The sequence below is a fragment of the Xenopus laevis genome, chromosome 1L (genome assembly GCF_017654675.1).
Source record: "Xenopus laevis strain J_2021 chromosome 1L, Xenopus_laevis_v10.1, whole genome shotgun sequence".
Taxonomy (NCBI): Eukaryota; Metazoa; Chordata; class Amphibia; order Anura; family Pipidae; genus Xenopus; species Xenopus laevis.
In genome coordinates this window covers 23,091,996-23,114,214 of record NC_054371.1, presented here as the reverse complement: position 1 = coordinate 23,114,214, position 22,219 = coordinate 23,091,996, and the positions used below count along the sequence as shown (strand labels likewise).

The following is a 22,219-nucleotide window of genomic DNA, read 5'->3' as shown; positions in this document are numbered from 1 at the left end:
TGACAAAAAATCATTCAATTTCCCTCCCTGCCCCTAATTTGCATATGAAAATTAGGATTCGGTTTGGCCGGGCTTAAGGATTCGGCCAAATCCGAATCCTGCTGAAAAAGCCCGAACCGAATGCTAGATTCTGTGCATCCCTAAAATTTTTAGAAATAATTTGCTTTTTCTCTGTAATAATAAAAAGGAAATCGTGTACTTGTTCCAAACTAAGATATAACAAGATAACAATCCTTGTTGCAGGCAAAACCAGCCTATTGGGTTTTATTTAATGTTTACATGATTTTCTAATAGAATTAAGGTATGAAGATCCTTCAGAGTCAGAAGAAGAAGGCAAATAATTAAAAAAATATAATATAAGAAAAAATGAAGACCAATTGAAAAGTTGCTTATAATTAGTAATTCTATAACATACTAAAAGTTGACTTGAATGTGAACCACCCCTTTAAAGATAATGACTGTCCTAACACACATAGAAATCCAGGCTACAGCTAAACAAATGAAACAGAGCAAGACACTATTCCTCTGAGAATATATAAGCAGTTTGTGCTTCCCGTCGACACTTCCTTTTATGAATCATGACAGCTGGCTTCCTACCCACCTAAAGAATACCCATATCAGAGTATACATTGTCCATGTGCAACTATGTGTACGTTTGGATACTTGTGATACTTTAAACCAAAACAGCTCGCTGAATATTTGCAAATGAACATATTTTTGGTTGATACAGTTTGTTTTGATCAGTTAACACTGTACATTTCCAGCTCACTTCTATACTGAACAAGAATTATGGAGCTTAGTGATGATGGAAAGGTGTGATCCCAACTAGACAAATATCATGGAGACACAAAATCATTAGGGAAAAAGTTAATTTACACAGGTCATAAATCTATTAGGTTGACTGCACTGCACACAGAGCTTTTTGACAGAGAGTACAGCAAAATTCAACTCCCTCTTCCTGGCATTCAGTGTGAACGAAAAAGACTCTGCCTATGGCAGCAGCTGGCACAGTCAAGCTGAGATCACCCGGAAACGCACGATTAAATGGGAAATGACTGCAGGCATGGAAGGGCTTTCTGACGGACTCTGTTCTCCCAGAAAGTACTGCAGTGGTCAAAAATCCTGTTGTGCAGTAACCCGTACATTTTAAAGGAACAGTTCAGTGTAAAAATAAAAACTGTGTAAATAGATAGACTGTGCAAAATAAAAAAATATAGTTAGTATAAAATGTAATGTATAAAGGCTGGAGTGACTGGATGTCTAACATAACAGAACAGAACACTACTTCCTGCTTTTCTAACTCTGAGTTAGTCAGTGACTTCAAGGGGGCCCACATGGGACATTTCTGTTCAGTGAGTTTGCAATTGATCCTCAGCACTCAGCTCAGATTCTAAAGCAACAGTTATGCCCCATGTGCCCCCTCTCAAGTCACTGATTGGTTACTGCCTGGTAACCAATCAATGGAAACCAAGAGAGCTGAAAAGCAGGAAGTAGTTTTCTGGATAATATGTTACACATCCAGTCACTCCAGCCTTTATACATTACATTTTTTGGCTAACTAACTAACTAAATTAGAAACATTTTTTATTTTGCACAGCCTATCTACCCAGTTTTTATTTTTACACTGAACAATTCCTTTAAAGAAAATGCTGAAGTATGAATTAAAAACAAGTTTCTTTGTGAGCAGGAATTCACACATGTCCAGATGGGACTGCACCTTTAGAAGCCAAAGCAATGTTTAAAATTCCCAAATTCTACAGATTTCTGGTGGAGTTCTAGCCAGATAGAAAAGAACTGCATTTTTTTTAATAAAAAAAAAAAAAAAAAAGATCTTTGCATTTAGTGTGGAGGTACATTTAGAATGACTGTTATTGCGCCCAGAAGCTTACCTAGCCTGCTGCATAGAGAAGCATTGTCATGCAGAACATTCAGAGATGGAGCAGGGAGCGTCTGTAACTAACATGCGTGTACCACACACTAAAGCCTCTTTCTGCCAATTGTTAATACCTGGGCAAATCTGCACAGGCACAGAAGCTGCCTTAAAAACTTACCTTATACACAGACAATCTCTGTCAATTAAAGAATACGATTAGTGAAACAGAACAAAAAAAAACTAACAGACTGTAATTAAATGAATGAAGGCACTGTCCACTGACCTGCACAACGCTCCTGTCCACAACAACTCCACACAAAACTTGCGACTGAGGTCCAGCAGTTTTAATGTCTTGCAAATTCTGGTCCCTTATCTATGGCATAAGGAAGAAAGATCAGTGTATAGAATCCTTTCCAGTCTGATGCACCATTTGCAGGGAGTGTTTTCGTTGTTTAGCTACAGTTTTGATAGCAACCATTTTCTATCATGGTACCAATCGTCCCAAGACTCCATGCTGCCAACCGGTTTGCCAGTGTTTTCTGTTTAACAATGTACACACACCAAATCAAATCTTATTACCCACAATTTATAAGTTTTGCAGCAATTAACCACAAAATAGCCCAACCTTTAAAGCCTAGCCTATGGGTGACTTATTGAGTTTCACCTGTACTGACAAATTCCTGCATTAGCTCATCAGAATGGGGCCATGACAGGTATAACCTGTATGATCAGAGCTCAGCAAGTTATAAACTTCTGTCCTAATTCTTGGTAATTCCCCCTGACTCTATAAATGTGGAATGTAAACACACGACGTGTTACTGTTAACGTTAAATGGCACCAACTCAAGACTAATAGGATGATGAAGGTAAAAGCAGCTGTTCAGTGTGTCCTTCCAGTACACCTGCATAATGCTATAAAACTTAATACCATGTTAAATATATAGTGAATAAAGTACCCCCTCTTGTAAAATATAAGAATATAATAAGTTACAGAGGAGTTCAAAGACCATATAAAAAACACAAGGCCGAAGGCAGAGTGTTTTTATACAGCCACTCCAAGGTGACTTCTAATATCCTTATATTTCGTAACATGGGTACTTTTTTTTATTATAATACACAAGTTTTAATGAGTCATGTGACAGAAATGACACTACTAAGCTCTGATTATAACCAATGGCATCATTAAGCACAGTTTATAAGAATATAATTTACAGGATATTCATAGCTCTTTTGAAGTATATACTGTACCTATATGATTATTAGATGTGGTATAACTAAGCACCGACATATTTTTCTTACCTATTCTATAAAAAAAAAAACAAAAAAAAAAAACAGGTGATCCAAAAAAGCAGCTGCACTCATGTTTCCCAACTGTTGGGCTGGCACAGAGGGAGCCACAAAAACATAAGGATGGGGCTATAAGAATGACTTATAATATGATCTTGGACATTCCAACAAGGATAGGAATTTGTATTATGACTATATAATTCTATTACTGTAGTATTATCGTTCTGAAGCCACAAAAGTCTGTATGCTCTTGAGCCTGTCACAAGTATCTCCTGTAGAACTATTACATGCAGAGGTGGTCTTGTGCTAGATATTGTGCTAGATTATTTCAGAAACGGTACAGAATTTTTAATCAATTGTATTTAGAAAGTTTCGTATTTCAGTATGCTGAAGCTTGTATTAAATTTTCATTTTCAAGATAGTTACCCTTAAAGGAGAACCAAACCCATTATATTAAAATCCCCTACCCTACATAGACCCCCTCCCTGCTCCCCCCAGCCTAGGTGTTACCCTCGGTAAATGCCCCAAACTTGGTGTTCAAGGGCGCAAACTTCTTCTCTTCGGTAATCTTTGGGTCTTCTTCCGGTGCTTCGGCAATTTCGGCGCATGCGCAGTTGTCAGAAACCTGAAGACTGCTCCAACTGGGCATGCAGCGATACGGCACTTTAAAGAAGATGACCGAAGAGAAGAAGATGGCGCCCATGAACTAAAGAGTTAAGGGCATTTACAGAGGGTAACACCTAGGCTGGGGTCTATGTAGGGTAGGGGATTTTAATATAAAGGGTTTGGTTCTCCTTTAAAAGACCAGTAACAATTTTTTTTTTAAAATTCGTTTCTACTTAACAAAAAAAACCCCACCAAGGCAGTTTTAACTTTCAATTCGCGAAGTATTTATTAAGAAATTACTTACCGATTCTCTGCCAACGATCCATTGTGCGGCACTCAGTTTCTCCTCCCTGCCTTTTATAGGAGATGGCCAGGGAGGAGAAAACGAGCGTCACACAATGTCGCCGTTTCTGAAGAGGAGAGCAAGCAGAGAATCGGTAAGTAATTTCTTAATAAAGACTTTGTGAATTGAAAGTTAAAACTACCTTGTTTTTTTTTTCCGTAAGTGGAAACTAGTTTTTGTAAAAAAAATTTTTATGTTACTGGTCCTTTAAGCATTTTTAGTTCACAATTTGAACAGAGCTAGATTTTCCCAACACAAAAACAGATTAAATGCAGAGCAGTACCTTGTTCCTCATCTCTTGGACTTCCTTGGGGTCTGTGTTCAATGGAACAAACATGTTTGGGACTGCAGAGGTGGCAGATTTCATTCCATCCTCTTTAGTCCACTGCAACCAAGAACAATCAGAGGGTTACATTAAAATCATCAGTACAAAAACAACAGATATGCAATGTACAATCATGCATGTTACATAGGGAAATGAACCAATGAATATTCTGCAACGATTTCCTTCTGCAAATCTGCAGCTGAACCTTTGTATTGCTACTGTAAGTTATAACAGGTAAAAACAAGGTCATGCCGATGGTTCCATTATTATGAATATTACTGTAATAGACAAGCTTAATATATCTACATACAATAAAAGCCATTGTACATGGACAATACAGAGCAAAACCCTTCTGAATAAATGATTGAGGCAGTTGAAAAGAACATAACAAAAAGAAGTCTGAAAATAGACCGGGAATTCTGTACTGGTACGACAGAACTGGCATTAATATAAGAGGGTTGTCTTTAAACAGATATCATTGATTCAATCCTCCTAGGAAAACACCAAAGCAAATATGAAAAAGCGGCTTTATGCATATATTAACACACTCACCAGACTTTAGCCAACCCTTTTGCACCTGCAGGGGGCTGCAAGCAAAGCCCTCTTGGCCACAAAAGGGTATAGCCAGGGATTATTTGCAGTGAGTGGGCATAACCAAAGTTTTTCATAGAAACAAAATTAAAGAAGCTACAAAAACAAAAAAACAGCAACGGGTATTGGCTTTTGGCGGGAATACAGCCAGAGTAGAGCAACTGAAAGGAAATTTGAGCTGAGTCAAATTTACAGCCTTAGCTTTAAATTAAAATAAAAATGGAAGGTTAAAAATGGGGGGGGGGGTCAAAAAAAAAATATCAAAAGGGCATAGTAAGCAGCAGCAGATTGCAGCAAGGAGTTATTATTCCATCAATGGAATCATCTCCCGGCAGCAGTTGCTTTGAAGCTTTCTGTAGTGGCGCTGAGCATTAAAACAAATGGGGAGACCAGAAGCAATGATTCATTCATTCCCTCCGTCGGAGCTTCCCAAGGTTATGTACATGGACGGAGTCATATTCAGCACAAGGGAAAATGCTGGCCAGAGGCGAGAGGAAACAGACCAATGCAAAATGGATTATGGTAATACTCACTGTAAAGTCTTCAAAAAAATATTACTGTGTCCTAATTTTTTGTGTTTGTGTAAAAAGACAGACAAATAAGCAACTCTGGGTACTCTCAGATATCGATTGCCTTCAAGCCAACAGCTTCTCGATTGATTTGACTCATAAAAAAACCTAACCAAGAATATTTGCTCAAATCCTGCAACGGTGGATTTGAAGCATCCATAGAATACAGACATATGCATCTCAGAATGCAAATATTATTGTACAGGAGAAAGCCTAAGGACAGGCTTGAGGTGAGAAACATGGGCAAATACCAAGTGAGCCACTTCTACATAAATCAAGGGGCTGTTAAGTCTCCAAAAATACATATTTATCTCGTGTGTGTGCTATAGTACTACAAGCCCAGCAGGGATATATCAGGTTTGTTTTATTCAGCCAGAGGTAATTCAACTGCATAGAGTTATTTTAACATTTTTGGTAACATGTCTATGAAAATTTTCATTTATCAGGGTCATGGTGTATCTAGTAGAAGTGAATCTAGAGGAACGGGTAATGGTTCAGATTGCTGCTGTCCTATTAAAGGGGTTGTTCTCCTTCCAAAACACTTTTTCAGTTCAATTGTTTTCAGATAGTTCTTGAGAAATAAAGACTTTTTTTCAATTACTTTCTAAATTTAAAGTCCTCTATCTGGCAGCTCAGTAATTCAGATGCAGATTGTGTTACTATTTTGCAACATTAGTCAATACATTTCTCAGCAGCATCTCTGAAGTATTAGCAACTATTGTATCAATTCTAACAGCTGCCTTTAATGAAATGCAGGGATTCTGCTCAGCAGGGACAAAGATAACAAATGTATCAACTAAATGTATCAATTCAGAACAAATTACAGGGTCAGTGACCCCCCTCCCAGAGCTGCTGTAGAAGGTGAAAGATGACACATTACACTTTAATATTAAAAAACGGTTGCACATAAAAAATAGAAAGTAATTGGAAAAAGTCTAATTCTGGTGAACTATCTAAAAACAAATTGGTGTTTGAAGGTGAAAACCCCCTTTAAAAAGAATGGCAATAAATAAATAATAATATAATAATAATTTGAATATGCAAATTAGGGGCGGGAAGGGGAAAACATTTTTTTACTTCCATTTTTTGTGACAAAAAGTCACGCATTTCCCTCCCCGCCCATAATTTGCACATGCAAATTAGGGTTTGGTTCGGCTTGGCAGATGGATTCGGCCAAAATCCTGCTGAAAAAGGCAGAATCCTGGCCAAATCCCGAACCGAATCCTGGATTGGGTGCATCCCTAGTTTCATTAAATGCAGCTGTATACAATAACTGCCAATATCCCACAGATGCTGCTGAGAAATGTAACAACTAGCACAGCAAATTATAAAAGTTCAGAATCTGAACGTGAACTACTGAGCTGCCAGACTCAAACACCAGACATTTTAAACTTTAATTTTGGAAAAACTGTGAAAAATAAAAGATGGAAAGCAATTGGGGAAAAAAGTCTATTTATGATCAACAATCTGAAAACAACTGAACTGAAAAAAAAAAAGTGTTTGGAGGGTGAACAACCCCTTTAAACATTCTAGCTCTGAGAGTGCCATCAAAATCCTTTGCAGGATAAGACTAGGGCGGGAGGTAACTAATGATCAACAACAATGCCGCACTAATCCCATCATGCATTGCTTGGTATATAAAATGCTTTTACATGCGTCTCTGCAGGGAAGGTTTACCACAATCGATGTCCCACAATATACCCATGACTATTATGCAGGCTTATTGCGCTTGGTTGAATCAAAAGAATCCTGGAGCTCCCCAGGGGATGTCCTACCATTCCAGCATTTTCTTATCCTTTAACAAAGGTGATTTTCCCATTCTTTCTAGAATACTGATCTCTTCTAATTCAGCTAAAAAGATATTGCTGGTACAGTATCACTCATACGCAGTAAGTAATGCATCTGTTCATATATGATAAATATTCACAAGCCTGATACGCAAGGGCATATTCAAGGGCAAGCAAACTTATTTAATGTGTCCACTAAAATAAAATGCAGTTACAACCACTGTATATTGTGGCTTAGATTTGGGTCTGTAAATTGCCCACCCGCTTAGATTGTAAGCTCTACGGGGCAGGGACCTTGTCTCTTAAACACTTAAATCTTTAATGTAGCTATGCTTTGTATTTATTAATGCAAGGTCTGTTCTATTGAAGGTGTGTTCTACTGTAGATATATATATATATATATAGCTCTATACAACCAAAAATATACATACGTGTTCATAATACAGCACACATAAGTCTCTTACTATAAAAGCATTGCACCTGATGTAATATTAGCAATGTTGTTCTTTTTCAGTATTTAAAATCTCAGGTACATTTCTTCCAATACTTTTTGCAGTTCTGTTGGTTTCAGACAGTTCACCAGAAATAAAGACTTTTTCCTATTACTTTCTATGTTTTTCTAATATTGAAGTGTAAAGTCTAATTTTTCACCTCTAAAGCAGCTCTGGGAGGGGGAGGGGGGTTGTCGCCAACGTTATAAACTGTTCTAAATTCATCCATTAAGGGGGTTATTTACTAAACTCTGAATGCAAAAATCACAAAATATTTGTGTTTTTTATAAAATCTGATTTTAAAAAAATCTGGAATTTTTCAGAATTTATTAAACCCTGAGGATGAAAAAGTCAGAATCTGAAAATACAGCATCTCAGGCCTGTCGGGGTTGCATATAAGTCAATGGGAGCAGTCCCAATGATTTTTTGACGTGTGCTGGGTTTTGTGCAATACCCTGAATTTTTCAGAGTTTTCAGGTGAAAACTCGGAAAAAATCTTAAAAAAACGTGAAAATCCGGTGGAAAAATCCGAAACAATCGTGAAAAATAAATAAGCGTAAAAAACCCGAGCGGATTTGATCGGAGTTTGTAGCAGAAAATATTGAGATAAATTCGGACTTTGATAAATAACCTCCTAAATTGATACACTGCTTATATTTGTCCCTGCTGAGCACAGTCCCTAAGTTTCATTAAAGGCAGCTGTTAGAATTGATACAATAGTTGCTAATATTCCACAGATTCTGCTAAGAAATGTAGCAAAATTGTCACAAAATCTGCACCAGAATTACTGAGCTGCCAGACTGAAACACCAGAGACAGGAACATTAAACTTTAAACTTACGAGTTCAGAAAAACATTAAAAAATGGAAAGCAATTGAAAAAAGTCTATTTCTGGAGAATAATCTGAAAACAACTCACAAAAGTGTCTGGAAAGTGAACAACCCCTTTAAACAACAGCACTCATTATAATTGGTATTTAGTTCATTTTTCTAATTATAATCTGATTTTGGCAAGTGTGATTCATCTACAAAAGGCAATGTGCCAAAACTTACCTGGAAAAAAAAGGAAAAGACAGTATTTACATCAGAATGCTGATACAAATGATAAGTGGAATGGGAAGGGTCAAAGTGGATGGCCAAGTTAATAGAGAAAACACATCAAAGGGCAGCAATTCTGTTGTGAGCTTAATTGGCAACAAATTACATTACCTGGTCGTATAAATATTTTAGGGGCATAAAACAATGTTCTAAAAACTGTATTCGCTGAGCAAAATGAGGAAAAAGTAGAAGAGATAAAGGGCATGTTCAAGCTATCAAGAAAAACAGCAATTGCTGGAAAAGACGAAGATTAATTATTACTAAAATAATTCATTGTGTGTAAAGTAACACATATCAATTGTGACAAAGAAGCCCATCTTCCCTCAGCAAGAAGTACAAGAGGGGCCAATTAAGGACACCAAGACAATACAGACTGAATGGAAAAAAGCGACAGCCTAATGGAAGTACTAGAGCGATAACAAGGAAAAGCTAAACTGACTTTTTACTTGGGCAGAGTCAAGTTATTAAAGCCTATATATTATTAATCTGCTGTGTTAAAGCAGGTTATAGAAATCATACATTTTCTAGGGCAGGCGAATGTGGTGCAGATTATATACCAGAAGGAAAAACAGTACAAAAGTGATATTTTTATGGCATCCTACAAAGCAGATATTTTGCAAGGAGTGAAACCCAAGTTACGTTACTTTTTATGGGCGACACATTTTCCAGCGTTATTAAATTGTAGCTGCTACTAGAGCAACAAATAGCTCAAAGCACACGGTGCTCACACTATAAACTGCACATGAGACATCAGTATGGTCTAACAAGTTACAGATGCAACACAAGCACCTTTCTACTGAAGGGGGTAATACACAACAGAATTTAACACAAGGGGAATCTATGGGACTTGTATGGGATGTTGATTCTGCCTATTCTTTTAAAGGGGAACTATCTTGAAAATGAAAATGTAATACTAGCTTCAGCATACTGAAATAAGAAACTTTCTATATACAATAGATTAAATATTCTGTACGGTTTCTGAAATAATCAAGTTTATCTTCACTATCCCTCTCTCAGCATCTCTCTCCTTATTCTGCCTTCATTCAGGAGTTGGGTGTCAGATGAATGATCCAATGTATCTTATAGGGGGGCTCCTTTTGCCTAGAAGATGTATTAGAGCTCACTCTATTAAAAATACCAGATATCCTGTCTCTCTACATGCAGGATTTGTGCAAAAGGCAGTTGTTTTGTTAGACTTTGTGTTTGTATTGGAATCAGTTATGTGAGTGAACTCTAATACATCTGCTACTAAAGGAAGCCCCCCCTATAAGATATATTGCATCATTCATCTGACACCCAACTGCTGCATGAAGACAGAATGAAGATAAACAGATGCTGAGAGAGGGATCGTGCAAATAAACGTGATTATTTCAGAAACAATGCAGAATATTCAATTGATTGTATTTAGAAAGTTTCTCATTTCAGTACCAGGAAGCTTATATTAAATTTTCATGTTTGCAATAGTTCCCATTTAATGAAAAATATATATGTATTTGTTACTACTTTTACTAAACAGTGCACAAAAATTACATTTTCTGTAAACCTGACAAAGACTACTGCTGGGGAAAGGGCGACTTGTTTATACAGAACCTATTAGCCGATTGCACAGGCACAAGGGAGCTAGCAAGCATCCTAACAAGATCATAGTAAGATGAACTAATAAAAATATGTATTTTTTTCATTAACAGAATAGGCAGAACACATTTTCAGGTCAAGTCCTTTTTAGCTCGTGCTGAATTTTCTACACCTTTCATACATGTGCGGTAACTAATATTGCACAAACACACAGCTCCATCTGTACGCTGCTAAATAAGAAATGCTTTAACCACTCCTTCATCCTCACCTTTACACAAGAAACAAACACAAAAGCAGTATCTATTAGTTAGTGCCAGCTGAGGGCTTGAGCTGCACTTTAGTCATGCCACACCCAAGTCGTACTGATATCATTTATGGCCATCTACTGGCATGCAACAATCCATGCATTAGGAAACTGACTTTTAAAGCTTAAAGGCTTTGGGAAGTTGAATTGTATAGATAGAACGGAAAAATAATCAGCACTAGCAAAGCAAACTGCTTAAGAGGTGAAGTGCGAACATACAGGTTATTATTACTAGAGATTTGAAGGACCTGCAGTATATTCTAGAAGGGAAGAAATATTTTCTAAACGGGTTACATTAGCAAATTATTAGTACTCTAGTGGGCAGATTTATCAAGGGTTGAGGTGAAAATACGATTTTTATTTTTTTATGGCCAAAACTGTCAAACTTGACTAGGGAATTGTTAAAATTCAATTTGAGGTTTTTTTAAAAAAAAATTCTAATTACATTTTCCAGATTAATCCTCTGGCCCTTTAAGAACTCGCATTAGATTATTCGCCACCTAAAACCTGCCAAATTGCTGTTTTAGTCAATGGGAGACATTCTACAAAAAAAAAAAAAAGTAGCAAGTATGGAGAGCTCAAACTCCCAAAAGAACACCCAAATTGTGGGATCAGGTGGTGTACTGGAAGGCCCATTACCTTGTACCAAAAAGAATTACCAGCAGCACACTGTGTGAGTTGTAGCTGTGCAAAATCAATTGATTTAGCCCAAAAACATACAAAAAGTCAACGTTTCCGGCCCTCAATACTCTTTATCAAGCATGGGAGATGTCCTGGGATCAATTTGGAGTTGTTTGCTGCCTTCCGAAGTTTTTAAAATTTGATTTGAGTTTTCGGGCCGATCCTATTAACTTGAGTTTAGAAAATTAGATTTTTTTAATGGATTTTGATTTTGTTGATTTTCGAGTTCATGGGAGTTTATGAGAGATTTTTTAAAAAAAAAAACCTCCCATGAATTCGAAAATCGACCCTTGATAAATCTGCCCCTTAGGTGTTGTAACTAGTGTTAGGCTTAAGCAGTTTCAAGCAAAGTAGAATCATTTTTTCTACAGATTTTCTAGTGTAGAAAGAATAAGCAGAAGCTTTTTAGGGGACAGCAAAAGCAAAGATTACAGGCAGAGATTGTGAAACTTTCCCAAAGCCTCCAAGTGCCAGCTACCTGGGGTTGCTCTATATCAACTATGAACAGTAAGGTAGGCACAGACCAAGCAGTTGGTAATACAGCTTGGCACGCAGACACCGGACGAGAGAGACTGCAGCAAGGGTTTCACGTGATCGTGTGTAATGTTCGTCCACACCTTAGTCTTCGACTTTGGGCTGCCACCGTTCTGCCCATCTTCTGATGTATCATCTGCTCTACCAGAGTTCAGCCACTTGGTCTTCTCACGCTGCTGTTTCTGAAAACTGTGCCTGAGAGGTGAACAAGTGCCTGAGCCACCATCATTTCCTAAGGAGTATCCAGTAACACTAGCAGGGATTTCAACATCACTGTACTTTTTGGCCTTCTCTCGCAGGGCTGGACATCGGTAGGGATAGCCAGTTCTGTAACCCTGTAAAAACAAAATGTGTAAGGTGTAAACATTACTTGTATGTAGAACATGCTGGTGACTAATCATTGCTGCTGGTGACCTGCAGAAAAGGGTTCAAGAAGATTGATGTAGCATAGCCTCATTTATACATCTAGTCAAAGCAAAAGTGACAACACATTCGAGCTTGATAAAGGGCCATTGTTTGGCTTGAAACGTTGTAACTGTCCTGATCATTAAGCCTAGGAAAAGCAAAATAAAGGCTTTCTAAACAGATATTTCTGTTGGTGCTGTCTGCTACAGTGTGTGTGTGGATTTTCAGAGTGGGTTGGAGTGGACACCGAATTACATGCACCTAACTACTAAATGAGACATTTGAGTTCCTGGTGAGTGCTGGCTGAATAGTATTTTGCTTGCAAAGATGTTTAACATAGTTACAAGATGATGATCCCCTGCGACCAAATTTGAAAGCATAAATCATTTGTTTTATTAGGCTTCTGGTGCACTAAGTTCATGTTTATGTTTAGTATACAAAATACAGCATTTGCAGCATTATTCTATTTTAAACTTTAGTTCCCCTTTAATCACTTAGAATTCCTTCTCCTCCTCTAACCCACTCTACCCTCCCTTAGGATTTCACTTTGGCTGTTGGCTAATGAGCATGCTCAGTTCTTCTCAGCAAAGATTACTAAATACACCCTCCAGTCTAACAGCCAATGAAAAGATAGCAGCACTGGTTCCCAAAGAAACTCTAGCTGTTTGATCCTATTTTTTTCTCCTAACCACCTCTCCTGAGCTCAGCTTAAACATTACAGTGCTCAACCTCAGCAGAACTTTTTATCAAAGTATGTTGTGCCTGTGTAAACCTGCATTCTGCATTACATGAACTTTACAGCATACATGTACTGTTTGCTGATGTCAATCTTACTGATGATGTGTCAGAGGGAAAATGGCCACCTGGTGACAGCTGCTATTTATTTTAGGAAAATGTGATGGCGCTAACAAATGGAGGGGGTATTTGCAGTACAAATGATGTAGATTGGGTGGGGAAGACATGCCCAACTTATATACAATGTCGGTTTTACATGTCCTTTAAGGACATCCTAAGGTTGCTGTCAAAGGAAAGCTAAATCTTACCAAGTTATCCAGCATTCGCATGAGTGCCTCAAATTCCTGTTCCCCAACAAGCCACTTTGGATGAAGTCCACTTCCTTCCCCACTTGGAGCTTCTGGTGAACGAGATTTTTTATATTTTGCAGGGTCTAACAGTACCAAATTGTCTGGGCCTCCTGCACTGGCTAGTGTGCGTACCTGAAATATTTAACACAAATATGGAATAAAATACAATTTTATTTCGGCTGTAACAGCTATATACAGAGCACAAATCACATGTGCTTTTACAGGTAAAGCTTACAAGTGTAAAGTAGAATATTTTCACAGAGCAAAAATAATTTAGCTTCCCTATAAATGTTCATGCAAGCTATTAATTACCTGAATTTCACAAGCAGACATCAGATTGTGTATATAATAAAATGCTTCCTCTACAGTTTCACCCATTGTCACCAAACCATGATTTCGTAGAATGAGCACCTACATGGAATGAAAACATATTGCTATAAAAAACACTTATTAACTCTTAGCAAAGAAACAGAAAAATATAAAGAAGAAATACTCACTTTGCTTTTTGGTCCCAAGTTTTTTTGAATTAGTACTTTTTCTTCTTCATCTACCAAAATGCCATGGTAGTCATGATAAGCTACTTCACCCAACAAAAGGGCTTCTGGAGAAAGTGGCAACAGACCACATTTCATTGCAGACACCTATACAAAGCTCACAAAAATTAGCTTAAGAAACCAACTGGAATAAAATACAAGCATTTTAATGGACTAGAAGTCAAAATGTGGTAATGCACATAACCAACATAGAAACAAAAAAATAACTCTCTGGTCCATCTGGTCTACCTAATAAATGACTGGTGTTTAAAATCATCAACATCATCATCATCCCAGGCACATTTGAATTCCAACACTAAATTTGTCTCCATCACTTCTGCTGGGAGGCTGTTGTATATTTATAAAAGTGTTTCCTCGTGTTAACCTTTCCAGTTATCTTCTCTCCAACTTCAAGGGTTAGAAAGTGTTAAAGAAGATTTTGAAAGGGTAAAAAAACAGCACATACTTATGGCATGAGCTGAATGCAGATCTACAAACAATTCTACAGAGCTATGGTAAAAACGACAAAATCATAAGAATAAAACTTTTATTAGCATATCTCAATTAGACAATTATAAAAAAGAAACAATGTTCTGGAAGGCTGTGCCTTCCAGAAGAAGGGGCTTGGCATTGTCAATTCCAAATGATTTTAAAAAAAAACAAAAAACACAAAACCAATCTGTATGCCTTAGACAAGGACATGGATAGACATCAACAAACATAACAAAAGTACAATACTCACTGCTGCCCCAGCTGGTGTATGTATATGTACAATACATTTTACATCAGGCCGTGCCGCGTAAATTGCAGAGTGCAACGTAAAGCCAGCTTTATTTACTCCCAGGTTTGTGCTGCCACGATCTACCAACTCTCCTTGCAGATTGATCTTCACCTACATATTAACAAACATATGTTTAATAGAATTATTGCCGATACAAAATGATATCCCATGGGTGGCAATGGCAAGACTTTTACCCAGAATGAAACAGCACCAATGCTAAAGTTTCATAGAAATAACAATATTTTACTTAAAGGGGTTGTTCACCTTTGAGATAACTTTTAGTATGATGTAGCGAGTGAGATTCTGAGACAATTTGCAATTGGTCATCATTTTTTATTATCTGTGTTTTTTTGTTATTTAGCTTTTTAGTCAGCAGCTCTCCATTTTGCAGTTTCAGCAATCTGGTTGCTATGGTGCAAATTACCCTATCAACCATGCACTGATTTGAACAAGAGATTGGAGTATGAATAGGTGAGGCCTGAATAGAAAGATGAGTAATAAAAAGTACCAATAACAAAAAAACTGTAGCTTTACAGCAGGGATCCCCAACCTTTTGAACCCATGAGCAACATTCAGAAGTAAAAGGAGTTGGGGAGCAACACAAGAATGAAAAATGTTCTTGGGGTGCCACATGAGTGCTGTAATTGGCAATTTGGTAGCCCCTATGTGGCTTGTCAACCTACATTGAGGCTCTGTTTGGCAGTGCAGCTGGTTTTTATACAACCAAAACTTGCCTCCAAGCCAGGAATTCAAAAATAAGCACCAGCTTTGAGGACACTGGAAGCAACATCCAAGGGATTGGAGAGCAACATGTTGCTCATTATCTACTGGTTGGGGATCACTGCTTTACAGAGCATTTGTTTTTAGAATTAGTCTATGACCCCCATTTGAAAGCTGGAAAGAGTCAGAAGAAAAAGGTAAATAATTTAAATAATTTAAAAAAAACAAAAAAAAAACGAAGACCAAATAATTATAATTTACCATTCTATAACATACCAAAAGTCAACTTAAAGGTGAATCACCCCTTTAACATGACAAGTTATCCGGGTAACTGCTAGCTTGGTTCTAAGGCTACTGTAGAGAGGATAAATCATGACTCGAAATAGGTTAAAACCAGCAAACAGTAACAGTTACCAGACTTGATGCAGTCACTTCACTGTACAGTAGTCCAAAGGGAACAATCAAGAAGTGTTCCTGTTCTGAATTTACTCTGACCTACACATAGAAACAGAACGGAATGTTAACACAGTTTACAATTACAATCAATTGATCAAACTACACACACACACACACACTGTTTAAGAGGTATGGCTTGAAAGAGTTAATATAGATAGAGTAGCTATAGTTCACAATGAATATATTTGAACAAGGACTGTGCTAGGCAGCTATAGAGTGCACTGAAATATGTTCATTGGGCTTGAAAAAAGAATTCCTACATGGAACATTGAAAGAAAAACTTGGGACCTATCTCCTCTATAAATCAAGCATGGGAGTTTTTGCCATGAGGCAAGAATTGACACAGCAATCAAACGCTTCACAGAACCTTCAGTGATGCTGCAGGCAATAAACTGGCCTTCACATTCTACTAAACTGCAACCGCTGCTGACTTTTACACTTCTTTATACACTATATATGATAATATCCTTTTGAATACATTTTAAAAAATAGTAAAAATACAATAAATGAACACTCACTGTAATATGATTGTAGATTAGCTGTGACCATCCAAACAAATCTGCTAATCTATAAAATGCTGCAAGTTTACAGCGCAGGAGCTTTTCTCCCTTTTCGTAAGCAATAGAATCCGAACCCCTAAGGTCATTCACAGGCGTCACCATTCCAAGGCCTTAGAAAAGAACACAACAGAAGAAGAGATACTGTGTTAAGGCATAATAAGCATTACCTATTCTGCTGCTCACACAAATATAGTAATACAGATAAGAGTAAGTTTTTGTTGATGTATCTGTAAAGATATCCGTTAACAAGCAACATACCGCAGGGGGAATTTAACCTACTCTTGGACAAACTGCTAACTATCCAAATGCCTTCCCCTTGCATATTTATTCTAAGCTTTACTGTTGCTCTAAAAAAGCAACTTCATATTTTGACATACATTAGCAGTTAAAAAAAAGTGCTTTTTGGCCTATGTCCATTTTTTCCCCTATACCAATACGGACGGCACTCATTATGCACATTATCTGGTGTTTTAGTAGAGAAGCCGCCAGATCCACCACTACTGATTCCCATTCACTTGAAAAATATGTGTGAGTATTGATATCTAGCACAATTTAGCGCATAGATGCTAAAACAAGGGATTTTTGTTTTGAACAAGTCAATTCCTGACCAAAAGAAATGTCTGAAGACAGTGAAGACTCAATTCATGAAGATCATAGAATTATTAGTAGAGACGACCCCATAACTTGCCATACATGCTTGGGAATCATGGTCAAAATCTACTAAACTGCTTAACCAAATATGGGAATGAAGGGTCAGTATATAAAAGTTGTATACTCTCCCTTTAGGCATTTTGATTTAAACTGCCATCAATCTACCACCACTGGCATCTACAGGAAGCATGAAAAAAGGCTGGAAGGATTAAGTTTTCACATTATACTTAAAAAACCTTAGTTATTGTAGTCCCCCCCCCCCCCAACTACTTACTCAGGTTTAGAGCTGCCATTCCACCTTGAGGAGCTGAAGGGTAGACATTTGGTACACCTGTGGTCATAATATCAGCAATCTGCTGTAATGCTAATAAACCCGTAGGATTTTTGCCTTTCTTAAATTGGTCCTGGATCAAAGTTTCAAGTTCATCACAAAATGCCTGTGAAAAAAATTAAACAGTTGAATTTACGTTTCCCTTTTGTTTTATGGAGTCTTATATGAAGTTGAAGGATTTACCGCATTTCGTTCGTTCGAACGATCGAACGATCAAATCCTTCGAATCGAACGATTCGAAGGATTTTAATTCATCGATTGAACGATTTTCCTTCGATCAAAAAATGCTTAGAAAGCTTATGGGGAAGGTCCCCATAGGCTAACATTGGTGCTCGGTAGGTTTTAGCTGGCGAAGTAGGTAGTCTTTTTAAAGAGACAGTACTTCGACTATCGAATAGTCTAACTATTTTTAATTTGAATCGCTGGATTTGAAGTCGTAGTCCAAGGTCGAAGTAGCCAATTCGATGGTCGAAGTAGCCAAAAAAAAAAAACTTAGTTTTTTTTCATTCGAATCCTTCACTCGAGCTTAGTAAATGTGCCCCTTAGTATGTTATAGACTGCCCAATTCTTAGGAACATTTCAATTGGTCTTCATTTTTTATAGTTTATGAATGAATGCTTTCAAATGGGGGTCACTGACCCCATCTAAAAAAAACAAATGCTCTATAAGGCTACAAATACATGATCATTGCTATTTTTTATTGCTCATCTTTCTGTTCAGGCCTCTCCTATTCATATTCCAGTCTCTTATTCAAACCAATAAATGGTTGCTAGGGTAATTTATACCCTAGCAACTGGATCACTGAAACTGCAAACTGGAAAGCTGCTGAATAAAAATGCTAAATTACTCAAAAAAACACAAATAATAAAAAATTTAAACCAATTGCAAATTGTTTTAGAATATCACTCTCTACCTCATACTAAAAGTTAATTTCAAGGTGAACAACCCCTGTAAGTGCGAGATGACACTGGTATGGGTTGGGTGCGGGTCCTACAATGGCAACATATTGTGGTTAGGGTTGGGTGCAGGTTGAGGTTTTGTGGGTTGAGTTTTTCCTGAAGTGAACAGACAGCAATTTTCAAAGACAATTTGTGATTTTGTGCTGCTATTATGTGTTTAATTAATGTTAGCAACCAGGCAAAGGTTTAGAAGTAATGAACATTAACAGGAGAGGGGCCTGAAAGTAAAGACAAGCACTTAAAAATAGCAACAGCAATAAAGCTGAACTCTCACGCTCAATCCAATTTGTTGCTGGGGTCAGATTCTGGCTGGAAATAGACAGAAAATGATCCCTACTATATGCTGCTGTTTGGACAGGGTCCTCTTTACCTCTTGTGTTGGATGTTGTTTTGTTTTTGTATGTCATCTGTATGTTAATTTTTTCCACTCAAAGTGCTGGTGAGCTTATCAAGTGGAAAAACAACGACACCTGCACTTAGGAAGCAGTCACAGGCATTCCACTGCAGGAGGCAAATCTGTATGTTTTAAGCAAAAACATACACAATAAAAAATGAAACCAATCCGAAGTGTTTCAAATCGAATCCAAATTTGCATATGCAAATAAGGGCCAGGAAGGGAAATCACTTAACTTTTTGCCACAAAACATGGAAGTAAAAATGTTTACCACTTTTTCCCTTCCCACCACTAATTTGCATATGCAAATTAGGATTCAGACAAATGATAACGGCCGTTCGATCGCGGGACTGCATCAACGAACAGATGCGGCCGCGATCCGACGGGATTTTTACTCCCATCCGATCGAAATCTGGCCGAAAGTCGGGGAAGCCCATCGGGGGGCCCCATACACGGGCCAATAAGCTGCCGACTCGGTCTGTCTGCAGCTTTTATTGGTCCGTGTATGGCCACCTTTAGTCTGTCTACAATAGGGATGTACCGAATACAGGATTCAGTTTCGGAGCCAGGATTCTGACTTTTTCAGCAGGATTTGGATCCGGCCGAATCATTCGGCCCAGCCGAACCAAATATGAATCCTAATTTGCATATGTAAATTAGGGGCGGGAGGGAAGTCACATGACTTTGTCACAAAACAAGGAAGTAAAAAATGTTTCCCCTTCCCACCCCTAATTTGCATATGCAAATTAGGATCCGGTATTCGGCCAAATCTTTCGCGAATGATTCAGGGATTCTATGCATCCCTGGTCTACAATATACAAAAATGTAATTTAAGTGTGAGCATCCCCTTTAAGACCATAACAACAATGTAGAGCTTCTAGTATACAGCCAGTCAAATCACCTACAGCCATATTAAACTTTTTTTTTATTATGAAGTTGAACACGATTTAAAAGACATTTGTCAGATCAGGACCAGGAGAAGAAGAGACCCCGGTTGTGCTTTTTCCACCTCCATTACAATCTATATAATCAATCCAGAGCCTGTTGGCATCTTTCAGCAGAGGCAGCACTATGTATATTGCCAGTGATCCAAGCCTATTTATTTTCTGTCCTTAGTAGCAGCATGCTGCCAACTTAACAACATTTAAAGGGACAATTTATATAAATCCCTCAACACCCCCAAAAAAACCTGCAGCACTGACTGATATTGCATGACACCTGATAGTCCAGTATTTCAAAGTGCAGTACAGTTACATTTAGCTTTGGAAAATATGAACAATGTTGGGTGGGTGAACCAAGGGCTTCTGAGTGTGGTCAGGGCGAACGTGGCCATGCCATTTTGTGTAGGGATGCACCGAATCCCCTATTTTGGGTTCAGCCGAATCCTTCACAAAAGATTCGGCCAAATACCAAACATATCCGAATCCTAATTTGCATATGCTAATTAGGGGTGGGAAGGGGAAACCATTTTTTACTTCCTTGTTTTGTGACATAAAGTCACGTAATTTCCCTCCTCGCGATTCGGATTCAGTTCGCTGGGCAGATGGATTCAGCCGAATCTGAATCCTGCTGAAAAAGGTTGAATCCTGGCTAAATCCTGAACCAAATCTTGGATTTGGTGCATCCCTAGGTTTTGTGGAATTCAAGGTTGAGGGTTTAGATATTCTAATACACAAATACTGAAGACCAATATTAGTCTTATAAAAGACTGCACAGGAGAGGATGATATTTGGTTCCAGAGAAGGACTAACTCTCAAATTTCCAATTTTTGGAGCTCCCCATAGAGCCTCTCTGGTTGTTGTCTGTTACATACTTGTGTATGTTACACAACTGTCCTTGCCCAGAAGTCCTGTAGGATGCAGGTAGCCAATCATGGTCCTGCTTTAGGGAAGATAGATTAGTAGACTAGAGTACCCTGTCAGATCCATTATGTTGCTGATTGGCTGGCAGCCTACAGTGCAAATTGCAAAATGAAGAGTACTGCTGGCTCTCCTGAACAGCCTGGGAAATAATAGCACCATACAGTCACTTCAGTTCTGGCTTTGCTTATTTGCTTAAGTTTTCTGGGAACTTTTTATTGAAACGCTACAAAAAGCAACTTGTACAAGGCTAGTTCTATTTTGGAGGTGTATAATACAATGGTAAATACGTTTTTTATGGACACCTCATTTCCATAATCAACATAAATCTGAATGAATTAAGAACAGAATACTGCATCATCACTGGTTACCCTGTACGAATATAATAGGGGAAAACCATAATAAATAATTGGGGTGTCTCGACCAGCATTTGGCCTCTGTGCAAATTCCAACAGGCCCCCCAATGTAACCTGCTTATCTCTGAGCAGGAGTACCTGGGGGGCTGTAGTCCACCCCTGAATAAAGGGAGAAGAACAGCATTTTAGGAAATCATCATAAAAAGAATAACACAAACATTTTTGGAAAAGCAACGTTAAACAAAATGGGGGGGGGGGATTCTAATCAGTAAACTGCTGTATCAGTTTTGCTAATTAAAAAGCTACTCACAAATTCAGTTTAGATCAAATGTAAAAGTACAGCCTCTATTTTTTTCCCCATTTCCAGTAGGAACTTGTTCCAAGCAATTACCCTGCTGAATGGACAAAGAAGCAGCTTGCAGAATGTTTGAGCACTAAATTAAGGTGAACAGAAGCTAGCCAAAGCCAAATTAGTAATGCTTGGAAGTGAAATATTAATAGACTAACATCACGTACTATTTCACATTGTTAAGTAAAGGAATAGAAGAAACTAAAAGTAATAAAATAAAATAGGGATGAACCAAATCCAGGATTCGGTTCAGGATTCGGCCAGGATTCGGCCTTTTTCAGCAGGATTCGGATTTGGCCGAATCCTTGTGCCTGGCCGAACCGAATCCGAATTTGCAAATGTAAATGAGGGGCGGGTAGGGAAATCACATGCCTTTTTCATCACAAAAGAATAATTTTTTCCACTTTTTCCTTTCCTGACCCTAATTTGCATATGTAAATTCGGATTCGGTTCGGTATTCGGCCGATTCTTTTACCAAGGATTCGGGGATTTGGCCGAATCCCAAATAGTGGATTCGGTGCATTTCAGTCATCTGAAATTAGCACAGTTAATATTCCTGCATCTTCATGTACGAATAGACACATTCTACCTAGAACACATTATGTGACAAATTTTGGGAGTCCATACTTAAAGGGGAACTATCTCCAAAATGAAAATTTAACATAAATTTCATCATACTGAAATAAGAAGTTTTCTAAATATAATCAATTAAGAATTAT

The 22,219-nt window shown here is 37.9% G+C and overlaps 1 protein-coding gene across 19 annotated transcripts in view; it reads right to left on the bottom strand.

Moving 5' to 3' along the window:
* add1.L (adducin 1 L homeolog) overlaps positions 1–22,219 on the bottom strand; it is a 59,024-nt gene that overhangs the window by 16,296 nt on the left and 20,509 nt on the right. For 7 of the 19 annotated variants that reach the window (XM_041587647.1, XM_041587624.1, XM_041587622.1 and 4 more), the window contains exons 3-13: positions 17,527–17,689; positions 16,560–16,711; positions 16,000–16,080; positions 14,827–14,976; positions 14,049–14,192; positions 13,864–13,962; positions 13,510–13,683; positions 12,052–12,396; positions 4,392–4,493; positions 2,157–2,246; positions 2,052–2,069 (exon numbers count right to left, since the gene is read on the bottom strand). In XM_041587647.1, coding sequence (XP_041443581.1) covers positions 2,052–2,069; positions 2,157–2,246; positions 4,392–4,493; positions 12,052–12,396; positions 13,510–13,683; positions 13,864–13,962; positions 14,049–14,192; positions 14,827–14,976; positions 16,000–16,080; positions 16,560–16,711; positions 17,527–17,689 — 1,518 coding nt within the window. The remainder of the gene's footprint in view (positions 1–2,051; positions 2,070–2,156; positions 2,247–4,391; positions 4,494–12,051; positions 12,397–13,509; positions 13,684–13,863; positions 13,963–14,048; positions 14,193–14,826; positions 14,977–15,999; positions 16,081–16,559; positions 16,712–17,526; positions 17,690–22,219) is intronic. The other 12 variants (XM_018228153.2, XM_018228211.2, XM_018228228.2 and 9 more) reach the window with 3 other exon arrangements.